Raw genomic sequence first — 14,549 nt, forward strand, 5'->3', positions numbered from 1 at the left:
ATAGCGGGCGCGAATCGGTAGCGGCAGTGTCTCAAGAACTTCTGGAAGAACAGAATCCTGAGCAGCGAAGCTGCGTGTGTATCGCTAAAACAGGGAGAAACGAGCTGACGATTTCGATTTTACCAGTCAAGACATGATAGCCGTCAGCCCTATTTCATTGTGTGCAGATTTCGGTAGTGGTGGTTGGTCCGATCGAGTCGATGGGTGAGTGGGTAGTTTCGGGTGTGATGGACGAAGAAGATCTGGTGGGTGGATCACAAGATGTCATCGGGACGATGTTGTCACCCGCGACCTTGGCTTTGGTTCGATTCGTCTTAGCTCAGAGATGGGACTTTTTTCGTTGCTGCTGCACGTGCGAATTTGCGGGTGGCAGGGCGCCAAGAAAAACCAGCCGCATGGCCTTCAAGTCGTCGGGCTCTAAGGGGAAAAGAAACTGGGCTGAGACAGAACCTTTCCGATGCAGATCAGGGGCTAGCTTTGCCTCGGACGGGATCACAGAAACATGAACCAATCATGCCTGTTGGTGAAGCTCAAGGGTGACTGGTCTTGGGGAACAGTGAGCTGAAGTTAAGTGTGTCCAAATGGGGATTCATTGATGCAGCTCTAGACAAAGAGACCAATTCCCGCATGAAATCCTAGCCCCTGAAGCTTGTTACCTGTCACCTCTGGCCGCGACATCAACATGTCTGTGTGTGAAATCGCTGCAAGGTCACAAACACCAGGAGACATCCATAGAGTAGGTTGGATATTCGTTAATTCATTGATTTCTATCTATAAGGGGTAATAGGCTGCGGCCAACCATTCTTTGAAGACTCAAACCATACCGATGACGTAGTATTCGATCGGAGCACGGACATTGACAGGCTTGGTAAGTCAGCGCCCCCCGCTGCCAGTCCGGATCGAACGGATTCTCGTCATAAGCTAGCACACCTCGCGATGTTTCCATATTCCTGTTGGTGATTTCTTATTCTAGCATCTCCTGGAATCTCACTTTTTTGTGTGCCTTCATCTTTGCCCTGTTCTCGTGCTCTCCATCCTCTATCACTTTCAACTAGGAGGTGTTAGTCGGCGTAGAGTCTCTTCCTCTGTCGGGGTCGCCAAGCATGCTGTGAAGCCCCACCATCGGGGGAAGGTCGTTGGTATCGTTGCTGTCGGCAAAGCCAAAGCTTCTGTTGTATTCCGAGGAGGTCCTGGCTCTTCTGAGCAGTTTGAGTGAACCATAGATTGACGGCGCGTTGGCGACGAAAACGGCGACGAATATCTGTACCGACGCCCAGACGCTGCGCACATTCTGGTCCGGCTCTTTGAAGGTTTGCACGAGCCGGGTGATGGTGATTCCTATGCATATCGTCCCTAACCCGACTAACACGTAAACACGCAGCCTGCCAGACAAGCTTTGTTTGGGTAGTTGCGTGAGTGGGAAAGCAATAACGAGGACCACTATGTCGAGAAGCAGGTTACAGCTGGTTTGCATTACTAGTTGGGCGTATGCTTTCCTGCAGGCATCGGGTTCAGGGTACCTCTGCCAGTATAGACTGAATGGCCGGCACTCCAAGAACGTGGCCAAGACAACGGCCACGAATGTCACGACCACCGCACACCAGATGGTGCGCAATACGCAGGTCATAACTGTGACATCGTGCACGAGACGTGTGTAAAAAGAGAGAATGAGGCCGATCTGGAGCCAAAGGACGAGGGTGAAGAGGACGCGAGAGACCAGGACGAGTATCTGGCCGGCCTTGTAGGTAGCTTCACCCACGTCTTGGCTAGACCCACTGCCCAGAATGTCGTTACCTGCGCCGAACTGCAGGTAGTAGTAGTAGGTGGTGATAAGACGCCCGATAATGGCCACAACAGAAGCAGATGCAAGAAAAAAGTTGAGGTCGAGTTTGCGTTTCCGCCAAAACTCTAGGGTGAGACGGGTAAGGAGGAAGACGAGGCTTAGGGCTGCGGAGAGGTAGGCGAGAGTCTTAGCTGTTTGTGAATCATACGGCATGGCAGCTCGTCGATACTAGCTCTTGTGCATCTCTAGGTATTGGCGTAGGGGATCGGGTGTGAAGAGGAAAAAGCAAACATGAGGAGAGGCGGCTGTGAGAAACCGATGCAGGTGTTGGACGGCATGGCGTGTTCAATGGCTGTTGAAGCCGCAGAGGATAAGTCCTTCCGCGTGTGCATTTTTCTCCTCCTGTCTTATCCCTTCCTTCCGTCAGTGCTTGCCTTGTTTTGTTTCTTACGGTCCAATGACGAAATGAGGGAAATGAGCATGCGACGGCAGTTGTTCCTGTCAGTCCCTCCCTGTCAGGCTTCGGCCGCAGTGATTGCACTCTTGGGTGTTTAAACTTTTGCGCGGCGCACCGTTCGGTTTCCCAATTTCGGGGCCAACAGATTGCAATTAGGTAAGATCGACTCTCGGCGTGCTATTTTCCCAGGGATGCGGATACGGCGTAATGCTGACCACCTTAGTGAGTGGTAGGCCTGTTGACCTGGTAGGCAGGCACTAACCAGCTGCTGTAACCTCGCTGTAGATGCGCATCAATCGAGTGATCGGTATTATTAGGGGGCCAGCCAACTCGTCTAGCCTGGTCAATTCCGCAGACAGGCGAAGCAGCAGAGTGGAAGAGTACCTTGGGTACATACTTATGCTTAAAATAAAAATCTGTCCGAAGAAAAGACCATTCTCTTTTTCAAAAGGACGGCCAAACTCATTTCGACTTGAGATGGATTGGGCCTCTGTGATCTGTCAGGTAAGCCGTTCATTGACTTGATCACTTTGCATGATGACGGGCGACTTCCACTGGTGGGCATGTTAGCCGATTGCTCAGGGGCTTACCTGCCTCAAAGATACCTGGAATTTACGACCCCAATTCAGTAGAGGCAGTGGCAATTGACACACCGGTCTTCCCAAAACCACCTTCCAGCCTTACCCTGATCACCTATCATTCGGTAACGTCTGTCGCAACCGCCATTGCCCACCTGAAGCAGAGTCCTTCGAGCACTGGGCACTTTCCCAGTCGTCCCGAGGGAAGGGTACCAAGTAAGTAATGAATGGTGCTCCACATGGCGGGGTGCATGCCCCCCCCCCACCCTCCCCCAATTTCACTTTGCAAGTCGCCGAGCGAGGCTTTGGCCAATGACGTTTGTTTGCTGTTACATTTGATAGATGTTTCCTGCTCCTTGCTCCTTGGGCCACGCTGGCTACATCCTGGTCCTTCTTCACATAGGCAAGTTCATTCAGGCTTGCCCACCCGCCATGACTGCCAGAAGCCGCTCCAGCACATCGTCTTCGCCCGGGTAATCGCCCTTGATCGTGTCGAAGGCCGGCAGCAGCACAGCGTCGTCGATCTCTTTGTACTTGCCGCACGAAACGTGAAGCAGGTTCCCGTGCCGAGATGTGTCCGCCATCAGCAGCGCCGCCGCCCGCGCCACCGCCGATGCCGGCTGGATCTCGACGCCAATCTTTTCCATCATGCCCCGCAGGTTTGGCAGCACGCTGCTGTCCGTCCACGTCGGCGCCAGCGTGTTCACTCGGATCGGGAGCTGCGCTGCTTTGGTCAGGGTGGTGAGACAGCGACCGAAGCCAATGACGCCGTGCTTGGCCGTGGCTATTGTCCGTGTCAGAATCCGGGAAAACCTTGCTAATTTGGAGCAGGCACGTACAGTAATCCACGGCTCGGAGCCTTTGCAATCCCGTCGTGGAGCCGTTGAGCACGAGGCTGCCGCCGTCGGCCTGCTGTCGGATATGGTACAGGGCCAGTGTGCACGTGTTCATGAGCCCCTTCAGACTGACATCGATAACGTCATAGTTCGGCTCCTTTAGGTCGCCGTTCTCATCGACCTCCATCGACAGGAAGTCAGCGCGCGGGCCCAAGCCGGCGTTGGCAAAGACTGAGTCGATGCGGCCATAGAGCTCCTTGGTCTTCTTGAACACAGCGACAAGATCGGCCCAGACCGTGACGTTGGTCTTGACGAAAGCGTACTCTCCCGCAGCAGATGATTCGGGCTGCTTGACGGGCTCTTGCACATCTGCATTGATCACGCGAGCTCCCAAGGAGAGCAGCAACTCGACAGTGGCCTGGCCGATGCCTGATGAGCCTCCTTAAAACCCAACAATATCAGATCATTCGTTTCTTTCCTTCGTCGAGCCATCACCAACTCCAGGCCGCCAGAGAAATCCGTACCTGTGACTATCACCGCCTTGCCTTTCAACCCCGTCAAGTCATTGTCGTTGATCAGAAATTCGGCCATGGTGAAAAAGGTCGGTTGCGCGAGCCCGCTCGTTTGATTTCAAAGCGACGACGAAATGTCCAAAATATGCAGAAGATCACAGAACAGTGACTGCTGCTTATCAAAGAAAATCGACGGATGGTTTACCTAAAGGGAATCACTCGGCTAAATAAGTCCAGCAAGTCCGTTATTGAGCCCCTAGGCAACAGCAAGCATGAACGGCCAAGGGGTAGGGTCTTTCCCGCATCCGCATGGGTGGTGTCTACGTGTAACTTCACCGCCACCTGTGACACGCGACCAATGGATCCTACCCCATTCCAGGTACGTTTTACCCATTGCATCGAGCTAATAATATCTCTTTCTGCTGGTCCATTCGCTTCTGGACACAAGAAAGTGGCACGTAAAACGAAGCCGGGCCGCTTGGTGGGGGAGGATGCTTAGCCTGGGTCTCTACTTATCCCACGGCTACAGTTGACAGATTACCTTATTTTTCTTGGGTGGCCAGTGATGCTCTGCGTAAGCTAGGCGAGGAGAAAGTCTCGGCGTGGTTGCGTCCGACTGTATCTCCACAACTAACAGCCCTAGCCACATCCAGATGGTCCCGAAAAATCAAGCCAGTTACTAGCTTGTGGGCTGCTTACTGTTTCCTATGATAACGATAGGAAAGACTGGACATATACACACATACTCACTCGACCACTATTGCACAATACACATCGTTGCATATCGACGCTAGCCAAGCAGCCATTCTATGCGGATCTTACCCGTACTGCCCACAGCTCATGGCGCCACGTCTAGAGCTTTAGTCAACGCGCTACTGCTGAAAGTCTCTGCTGGAAAGGCATCTGGACACATATGGACCTGGCTCTGCATGCGAGCTAGATCAAGGAGCTGCATGCGGTAACTTGGCTAGCCCGGTATCAATACTCCGGACAGGGACTCTCAATTTTTTTTTTAATTTTTTTTTTTCAATCTCCGCAGAGTCGGGTAGCGGGCATCAACTGATCTGACATATTTGGCGTACAGAACACTAAGGGGCAACAGGCAAATGCTTCGGAGAGCCCCTTTCACTATATCATCAAGCTAAAACGCTCCGGAACCTTTACTCCCAGACCCTGGATTGCACATCAGTCGACAGCTGCGCTAGCGGTTTGTGGCGCTTTAGAAGTTGGACCCGGCCCGCGCCGGTGCTGAGTAAAGTATGATTTCTGATGCGTATCTCCAGACGTCAGGGCTAATATTGTGTCTGCTTCAGGTTTGCCAAGTTGATCTCGGCTCTTGTCACGCTGAGCGAGGAAAGGTACCCCAGATTAAGCAACACCCAACTCTCTTCTTCTGATTGTCCAAGACCACTAATCTAGATAATCGGTGTAGATTTATGCGGGATATAGTATCAACTACTCGAAGCCTGTCGTAACAAGCAGGTATCGTATACCCCGGGATAACATCTTGGCCGAGGAGTTGCTTACGCCATGTCATTGTCTCTCGGCTAGGGTTTAGTCAGCTCCTAGATATGTGGTGTTGTTCAGGGATTCGATGAGCGATACTCGTGTGATTGACCCAGAGAGGTCAAGCCACTGCTGGAAATTTCGAACCGAACCATAGTCTGAGACCCTGGTTCCAATGGGATGACTTGCGAGACCGACGACCAATCTAGAGTCTAAGCGAGGAGCCCCCTGAAGGTATCACCCTAGCCTAGTCTCGCTTTCTCGCGACCCAGTTGTATCCGTTCCGACTACCCGCGTCGCAGGGGCCATGAAGTCACCAATGGTTGGCTGCTCTTATAATAACCATATTTAAGCAATTGGCCACATCCGGCTTTCTCCTTGGTTCCGCTTCTAACAACCCGAAAAGAGCATCTTGCGTGCGCGCAACTTCTCGACACAGATCGTCGACCCCGCCATCATGGCGAACGTGGCGGGCGACGGAGTTCCTCTCCTCTATCTGACAATCGTGTTTCTGGTTCTCTCATGGCTCACTTTCGTGACTAGAGTGGGAGTACGAAGATGGATCCATGGCCTTGGGACTGACGACTGGCTTATGGGGGGCGGCTTGGTACGTTGCCTGATAACAAGTTTCTTTAGTTACGAAATATCATTGTATTAGCTGACGGATGGAACTCACACCGTAGGTCCTGTATACCATCACGGCTTCTTTGGTCATTGTGTGTTGTTTCTATGGCGCTGGACAGTACTCAAATGCGCTCACTGCTGGCGATATACAAATTGGAACTAAGGTAAGATTGTCTTCCGCCCCTTTACCAGCCAACAATCGAATTCTTTCGGTTCGGAGCTAAATATATCCAACACAACACAGATATTCTTTATCGCCGAGTTTTTCTACGCCGCTTGCACGGTACTCATCAAATGCAGCATCAGCGTGACTCTGTTACGCATAGCCGACGCGCGCCGACGCTTCGTATGGACCCTCTGGACCGTCATGGGCTTGACGGCCATCGCAGCTGTGGTTTTCATCCTCGTCATTGCCAACATATGTCATCCCATCACCATGCTATGGGGCGAAACGACCGAGGGAAGCTGTAACCCCAGTCTCAACAGCACCGTCAGCTTTTCATTCTCGGCCACCTCCATCGTGACGGATCTCGTGCTGGGCATTCTACCGGGAGTTCTACTGTGGAAAATACGCATGAAGAAGACCGTCAAGCTCTCTGTGATGGTCATTCTTGGAATGGCTGCTTTGTAAGTGCATTGCCAATGCCAACGCGACCCAGTTTGGTATATTAGCAACTAACAGCTACCGTTCCTTTTTCAGTGCAAGTTGCGCCACCATCATCAGGCTTCGATACTTAACCCTTTATAACGACCAGACCGAATTTATGTTCAGTACCGGTGCAATCGGCCTGTGGTCGGTCCTGGAAGAAGGAATTGGTATCATTGCCGGCTCGCTTCCGGCACTCCGACCTTTGCTGAGCCTTCGTGCTTTTGGTGGCAATGGTCGAAGAACCGATGGCTCATCTGCAAGCGACACAAACCAGCTGCCGATAGGAACCACAGCTCCACATCCGCGATACCAGGAGACTCCTCTTCCGTACACCCGCACACGACAGGGATCGAACGCCATACGACTTGATGCCTTTGACCTATCTCCTGAGTCGGAGTCGGGCAGCCTGCGCGGTTGGGGAAGCCGGCGGGGCTCGGCCAAGGGCGGTTTCGATAAAGAAGACGACGATGGGGACAGCCAGAGGCAGATCATAAAGGAGGTCCATGTCACCATCGAGGCCGAAGAGTCGGGCCAGGCCGGTTCGGATGACTGGATCAGGCAGCAGGTCTTGGGATGGGACACATCAAGGCGTAGCAGCCGAGCACACGCCCGTTCATAATGGACTAGTTTCCTTCACATCTAACGAATACACACGCCTTTTACATTACCATATACCCAGTGTTTCGATATGCACAGAAATAAATGTCGGGAACGAATGATAGCCAAACGCCATACCCTCTGGCGTCCATCAAAACCTCGGAATGCGATGAATATAACTACAATATAGGTCACCTACCAGGGTGGCAGACATGGTGATTCCACAAGCATTTGCCAGCAGCGATGTAGCATAGGATTTTGGCGACAGTGGGGGTAGAAGAAGGCAACCAAAATGGCTTGAGGTGGGCTGTTTTTAACCAATCACTCATCCCATTTTTTAACCTGGTCATATTATCGGAGAGGAGATTAGGTATGCATATATATAATCTGTCTGTAGGAAATAGTAATCATGTTGGATTCATTCATTCCATGGAAGTCATGGTAGCTAAAGTATTCAATAGGAAAATAACTCGATGCCTTCTGTTTGTTACTTGTGGCACTGGCAACGGTGAGTAAGTCCCTCTGCCTGGAAATTCCCAGTAACCAGTCACGTGCCGTATCCCATCCCTTTGAACCGCAAAAGCCTACTTAGGTACATGTACCTTGAGATGAGTTGATGCAGGTCGCGCTTGTATGGTTTGCCCTATTGCCAGGGATTCTTTTGCCGAGACAAGAACACTATGATTTCACTTGACCTGCTCTGTCACAAAACACCTATTTCACATGATTTCCATGCTCACACGGATTTTCCTAATTGGACAACTTCTATTGCCTCCTGCCTTTTCAGTATTGATTTGCAAACAATTTCTCGAGCAACGTCGAATTCCGGAAAAACCACACAACAAAGAGATCGACTCGTCCTCCAGATTGTAAAGAAAGATGCGCACATTTCTTCGCCGTTGGCATCGACTGCTCGGGTTGTCGACACACGCCCCCGGGTGGTATCGTGAGCGCCTCCGCGAAGAACTTCGAGAACGCCGACACGCAAACGGGCCCTGGCAGAAACTCAGCGAGACTGCGGACATCATGTTCGCTATCAGCCGAGCCCAACATGATGGCTTCCCCGTCCGGCAGTCCCTTCTGGCTCCCAAAGCCCCGCTTGGAAGGCGAGGCTCCTGCGGTGTCTGCGCCTACATGCTGGCGAAGTACACATCGAGGTGGTTGTTTTATCAAACTGCTGCTGCCATCAGCGGTATGCCACGCTTTCGTTCAGTGTGCGAGGTAGTGAATCCTGCCAAAGACAAGAAGATTGAGGAAGTCGCTTCACGTCACCAGCTTGACACGATGAAGTTTTGCCGGATCTCGCGGCGATTGCGCAAAATTTGGCCCCTTCCGTCTTGATTCCCTGATCAGGTGTTTGGGTAAGGCTTACGAGTCCTAGAAGGAGGCTCCGGCCAACCGCTGCAGCGCAACGGCTAGCTTGGTGCTCTCGGTGCTCAGTGAATAGGTCCAGCCAACGGCCAGTTATCAACAGAACCGATCGCACGGCCTTCATCCCGAAAAGCCACCTCAAGGTCCATCGTCCATCCTAAATAGGCGTCTGAATTCATTTGGGGAGCAAGGCCTTTGAGTTTTTCAAAGATGACAATACACATCATACCTATCCTCTTTACCCTACTAGCAGCACTTTGTTGTTGAAATTATATACAGTTGCTAACAATTGCCTATTGATAGTGCTCATGGATGATTGTGCGCCGATCTGCACACCCTTCGGCACAAGACATGTAGTCACTACATACCAATCATCCCATTCTCGACAAACAGCTTCTCGAGGAAAGCCTCCATGGATACCTAAATGAGTACCTCCTCGTCCCCAATTTCTTCGTTGTTATACTGTTCACCGACAGGAAGCCTTGGAATAGCCTCGATTGCTTTTATGTAACCGAGATGTCCCAGTTACTCAGACTATCTAGCTGGCATCTTTAAGCACCCGACGACATCGCATCGTGGGCTAGGGAATCGCAGATGTGTTCCAGCTCTCTCAAGCGTATCGGCACAATGATGGGCATCCGGATGCAAATCGTATGTTCCTAAGCTAGCTATACCATCCCACAGAATTGGATGTGACCAAAGGAACACCTTGGAAGTTCACAGTGGTATGCGGTACTACTACGTCTCCCGCCTGACTGCCGCATTCTTTCATGGCTCCTCCTAAATCTCTTTGATGTGCCGCCTAAACCAAGCTCTCCACCTGACAATGTCTTCCACCCGGGTCGTCCCCCGAAGGACCTTAACCCAGCCCTGGGTTCGGAAACTCGGGAGGATTTCCTCTCATTGGCGGTTTCCCAGCTCGGAGTCATGAACAAGGTCGCCATACCCTTGTCCCAAGGTGTTGCAGATCTGTGGCTGGGCTGAGACAAGTTCGAAATCCACATATGTCGTCTACTCTCGAGAGCCGATCAGACGGCCTCTAAAGCAAGAGATGCATTTCCTATTGGCGTTCCTTTTTGATGGTATGTCTACCATGTGTGTATGATTATGTTAAGTATCGAAACACATGGAGATGCTGATCAGTAGAGTCTCAGGCTATCAAGCTATTCATCGATTGGGGTACTGTCTATCGTGATGATGGAGGTTCTACCGAAGCAGGTAGTGCCGACAAAGTTTTGCACCAATCTCCACAACGTGGAAATAGCACGCATGCAACAGCGGAGGCCATTGACGATAGGGAGCTCAACCTTCTTCTGACATCGAATCTATGCACGTTCCCCCGCATCATGGCAAGTCGTGATCAACCGTTGCTTTCTCCCCGCGTCCTGGCTGCATATAGTATGCATTAGGCAATCAACCGGACAGCATATATCGAGTCATATATCCCCGGCACTTGATATGCAGCTTGCATGCACTTACCCCACGAATTATACCTTTTATAAGTCGTATATGCCCGGATCGGTTCGTATTCGCCACCAGTGTCTTGCAAACTGCCTCCCATGCACCTTTCAAGTCTGAATGGGATCAGGTCATGTCTAGATTAATCAAGTTGTTCACCATGGCGCTTCAAGTGCCCCTTGTCCTAGGAGGCAGCATCCCCTCAAGTCCTAGCATACTCGATCTGAGTTCCTCACAATGGACATTGAGCAACCCTGCCATGGAGATCAGCATCCCTGCGAGATTCCCATCTTATGCTCATCTCGATCTTTACGCCAATCACGTAATTGGGAACCCCGAGTACGCCCTCAACGAGTTTAACTTAAGATGGGTCTGGAAACAGAATTGGACTTATACCACACAAATTGAAGATCTGTAAGTAACTGCGGCAATGTTCCCGCTTCAGACTGTATGGCTACCCACCAGAGGCAGATCCCCTGACTATGACCAAACCTTCTTATTGTTCCAAGGCCTTGACACCTTCACCACCATTCAACTTTGTGGCCAGCATGTCGCTTACACCAACAACCAGTTCCGGCAATACCACTTCAACGTCACGGACGTGCTGGCTCAATGTAAAGGCCCGCCCACGTTGAGCCTAAATTTCGGCAGCGCCCCCAGATCGCCGAGGCCATTTCGAAGGAGCCCGGGCAGCCAGACTTGCCATCCAATGCCGGAAGCATCTTTGTGATCCCGCATCGGGAGTTCATGCGGAAAGAGCAAAACGATTTCGGCTGGGACTGGGGACCGGCCTTCGCCCCAGCCGGGCCTTGGCAGCCCGCCTTTGTGGTCCAGCTCAATCGAGAGCAGCAACATGTACATCCGCGCAATGCCTTAATCGATATCTATCGTGACGGACAAAGAAACAATTTACTTCCGGACCAAAGTCAGCCGTGGGTGGTTAACGCCAGCATTGACTACATTGGCGAACCCATCGACAACCCATGGCTAACCTTCGTTCTCAAAGACGCCATGAACCAAACCGTTGCTGACGGCGCTTTCCGCAATATCACTTCAGTGCCGGGCGTAGTCACTGGCATGACTACTATACCAGATGACACTGTCGATCTCTGGTGGCCCATCGGGATGGGTTCACAGACTCTGTACTGGCTGACGATAAGAGTGAGCGACCAGAAAAACAGCACGGTCGCCTCGGTGACCCGGCGGGTAGGATTCCGAACCATTGTACTGAACGAGTTGCCTGTTCCAGAGGAGGAAATAGCAGTCGGAGTAGCGCCAGGAAACCATTGGCACTTTGAAATCAACGGCCGTCCATTCTTTGCCAAGGGCTCGAACTTCATTCCACCCGATGCTTTCTGGCCGCGTGTTACCCCCCAAAGAATAAGATCGCTGTTCGCTGCCGCGATTGCCGGGAATCAAAATATGTTGAGAGTATGGGCCTCTGGCGCGTACTCGCCCGACTACATATATGATGCCGCCGACGAGACGGGCATCTTGCTTTGGTCCGAGTTCGAATTCGGCGACGCACTTTACCCGGTCGACCAGGGATTCCTGGACAACGTTTACGAAGAAGCCGTCTATCAAGTCCGCCGGGTAAACCACCATCCGTCGCTCGCCTACTGGACTGGTGGCAATGAGCTCGAGATTCTGCAGCTCTATCTAGCCAAAAAGGCAGCACCTGGCAAATTTCCGCGAATCCGCGCCGACTACGAGACGCTTTTCCTTTCGGTTCTATTTCCGGCCGTTTTTGAGAACTCACGGAGCATCAGCTACGCGCCTAGTAGCACCAGCAACGGATTCATCTCGCTCAACTTTACGGACGCACCCTACATGCCCCAGCGATACGGCAAGCTGGAGCCGGGCCACATATACGGCGACACGGATTACTACGAGTACGACTCCTCGTTGGCCTTCAACAACTCCGCCTATCCCATCGGTTGGTTTGCGAACGAATTCGGGTACCACTCGATGCCAGCCCTACAGACGTGGCAAGAATATGTGCCCGAAAGCGAGCTTTTCTTCAACTCGACAACGGTCATATACCGCAATCGACGCTATCCCCCGGGCGGGCTGGATATAAATTACCCAGCCACGTCAGAGGGGATGGTGGAGATGACACTGACAGCGCAACGCTGGTATCCGACGCCCATGAAGACCGACCCGATTGCCAACTTCTCGGCCTGGTGTTGGACGACCCAGGTATTCCAGGCCGACTACTACGGCGCCCAGATCCAGTTCTACCGACGGGGCTCCGGCTTTCCACAGCGCACCCTCGGCAGTCTGTATTGGCAGCTCGAGGACCAGTGGGCGGCGCCAACCTGGGCTGGCATCGACCGAGCCGGACGATGGAAAATACTTCACTACCGCGCCAAGGATCTCTATTCCAACGTCATCATCAGCCCTTTCTGGAATGTGACGACGCGAAGGCTAGAGCTCTGGGTCACTAGCGATCTTTGGGAAGAAGTCCATGGTACTGTAGATGCACGGTGGTATACCTGGGAAGGTGAAGAAGTTAACCTCGATGGCGGCTTGCGCGGCAAAGAAGTCACGGTTGGCGCGCTCAACAGCACGAAGATATTCGCGACGATGCCGGATGGCAACGCCAGCAACTTGATCATGAGAACCAACGTCACGGTTGCCGGAAAACTGCCTAATTCTGAAGAGGTCGCGACGTTCCACCAAACCAATTGGTTTCACGCTACTCCGTTGTCACAAGCCAATCTCGTCGATCCGGGTTTACAGTTAACACACCATGAGGAGGCTGCCATGTTTACTGTGACAGCCGCTTCTGGTGTCAGCGCGTGGACTTGGTTGGACACGCCAGCAGGAGTGGTGGTGGCGTTTGAGGATAATGGATTTTGGCTTACAAAAGGGGAGCCCAGAAGACTGGGCTATCGTGTCATTCAGGACGATACTGGCGGGGATTGGATCAACAAGGTGACGATACAGAGTCTGTGGGATAACACTTTGGCTGATTGAAGGGAGGTCGTCAAAGGCATCGGTATGCTGACCCGCCCCAACAGTCTCTACTGGGTGGACATCAGCGATATTAGTTTTACCCGATTCGTTCTCATGCCAAATGAAAAGACGTACGATGGAGGATTCACGATTCATGTACAGTAGCAAAGGCCTCCTGGTTATTTACAAAAGCTATAATAGGAAGTTTACTTTGGTTGATGTTATAAGCGTCACCATCCACGAACGCAAATATTCAGCTCTTGTGGGCTGCATGGAATACCAGGGCTCTTATGGAACACCACCAAACACATCTTCCACACCGTATTCCGGGTACACCGCGGTGTCGACTGCACAGATGTCCTTATAAGCCTCCAAGAACTCCGGTATAGAATGGAAAAGTCGCGCTGCGAAGTCAATATCCACGGTGTACTTCCAGCTCCACGGTCTCGCATCGTCATTATCTTTGTCGTCCGCCTCAGCCGGCGGCTCCCGGCAAAGCAGGACGTACGCGTCCCCGGGGTAGCCGTGCCCGCAATTCCAACCCGCGGCGACCTCGAGGTCCGACACCTCAACGAGGCTCGAGGCCCCGGCGAGCTCGTCGGGCTCCACGACGAGCTGCGGCGTCTTTTGCAGGTCCAGCATGGTCCAGAAGGGGATCCCCTGCTGCTCGCGCTCGGGCTCGAGCCCGGGACCGTGCAGGCAGTCGACCTGCTCCGCCACGACGAGCAGCTCGGCGGGGAAGGCGATGCCGTCCCGGACCGAGGCGCGGCAGTGCGCGCGCAGGTACGCCTCGATGGCGGCGACGTAGGCCTCGCGGTTGAGGCGGCGGTCCGCCTCGGACAGGGAGCAGGGGCGGCACGTGCCGTCGAGGCCGAGCTGGGGCGCGACCTCGTCGTAGTGCGCCAGGAGGTCCGCGGGCCGCTTGAGTTCCCGGCCGCCCGCAAGGCGGTCGAAGCCCTGGCCAACGAAGTACTCGAGGAAGCGCATGCGCTCCTCGGCGATGGCGGCTTCGTCCAGGTCGGCGACGAGGTCGTTGGGCTCGGCCGTCTCGGCGAGGCGGACGTACTGTTCCAGGGCGTAGCGGTTTCGGGCCGCGACGTGCTTGCGGTAGTTGGCGAGGCCTTCGAGGATCTCGGCGCGGTTTGTTACTGTGTTCTCAATCATTCTGGCCTTTTGTTTGTAGGTATGCAGGCTGAATATGAGCTATAGCGGATACAATG

At 52.8% G+C, this 14,549-nt stretch overlaps 6 protein-coding genes across 6 annotated transcripts; 3 read left to right on the forward strand and 3 right to left on the reverse strand.

The window, feature by feature from the left end:
- Window positions 1-1,051: 1,051 nt before the first annotated feature.
- PG986_004445 (uncharacterized protein) lies at window positions 1,052-1,996 on the reverse strand (the record flags this gene model as incomplete). Its single annotated transcript, XM_066840667.1, has 1 exon — window positions 1,052-1,996. One exon carries the CDS (start codon window positions 1,994-1,996, stop codon window positions 1,052-1,054), a length of 945 nt encoding a protein of 314 aa, XP_066703294.1.
- A 1,235-nt stretch (window positions 1,997-3,231) lies between these two features.
- PG986_004446 (uncharacterized protein) lies at window positions 3,232-4,245 on the reverse strand (the record flags this gene model as incomplete). Its single annotated transcript, XM_066840668.1, has 3 exons — window positions 3,232-3,602; window positions 3,658-4,095; window positions 4,179-4,245. The coding sequence occupies 3 exons, from the start codon at window positions 4,243-4,245 to the stop codon at window positions 3,232-3,234; spliced, it is 876 nt and encodes a 291-aa protein (XP_066703295.1).
- Window positions 4,246-6,129: 1,884 nt separating this feature from the next.
- Window positions 6,130-7,564, forward strand: PG986_004447 (uncharacterized protein; the record flags this gene model as incomplete). Its single annotated transcript, XM_066840669.1, has 4 exons — window positions 6,130-6,279; window positions 6,356-6,460; window positions 6,541-6,923; window positions 6,997-7,564. The coding sequence occupies 4 exons, from the start codon at window positions 6,130-6,132 to the stop codon at window positions 7,562-7,564; spliced, it is 1,206 nt and encodes a 401-aa protein (XP_066703296.1).
- Window positions 7,565-8,421: 857 nt separating this feature from the next.
- On the forward strand, window positions 8,422-9,897 carry PG986_004448 (uncharacterized protein; the record flags this gene model as incomplete). The annotated part of the gene is made up of 3 exons (XM_066840670.1): window positions 8,422-8,734; window positions 9,470-9,564; window positions 9,637-9,897. The coding sequence occupies 3 exons, from the start codon at window positions 8,422-8,424 to the stop codon at window positions 9,895-9,897; spliced, it is 669 nt and encodes a 222-aa protein (XP_066703297.1).
- A 634-nt stretch (window positions 9,898-10,531) lies between these two features.
- PG986_004449 (uncharacterized protein) lies at window positions 10,532-13,350 on the forward strand (the record flags this gene model as incomplete). Its single annotated transcript, XM_066840671.1, has 3 exons — window positions 10,532-10,785; window positions 10,843-10,972; window positions 11,023-13,350. The coding sequence occupies 3 exons, from the start codon at window positions 10,532-10,534 to the stop codon at window positions 13,348-13,350; spliced, it is 2,712 nt and encodes a 903-aa protein (XP_066703298.1).
- A 267-nt stretch (window positions 13,351-13,617) lies between these two features.
- On the reverse strand, window positions 13,618-14,493 carry PG986_004450 (uncharacterized protein; the record flags this gene model as incomplete). Its single annotated transcript, XM_066840672.1, has 1 exon — window positions 13,618-14,493. The coding sequence occupies one exon, from the start codon at window positions 14,491-14,493 to the stop codon at window positions 13,618-13,620; it is 876 nt and encodes a 291-aa protein (XP_066703299.1).
- Between the last annotated feature and the right edge of the window lie 56 nt (window positions 14,494-14,549).

Source organism: Apiospora aurea (assembly GCF_038362705.1).
Source record: "Apiospora aurea strain CBS 24483 chromosome Unknown utg000003l_segment0_segment0, whole genome shotgun sequence".
Taxonomy (NCBI): domain Eukaryota; kingdom Fungi; phylum Ascomycota; class Sordariomycetes; order Amphisphaeriales; family Apiosporaceae; genus Apiospora; species Apiospora aurea.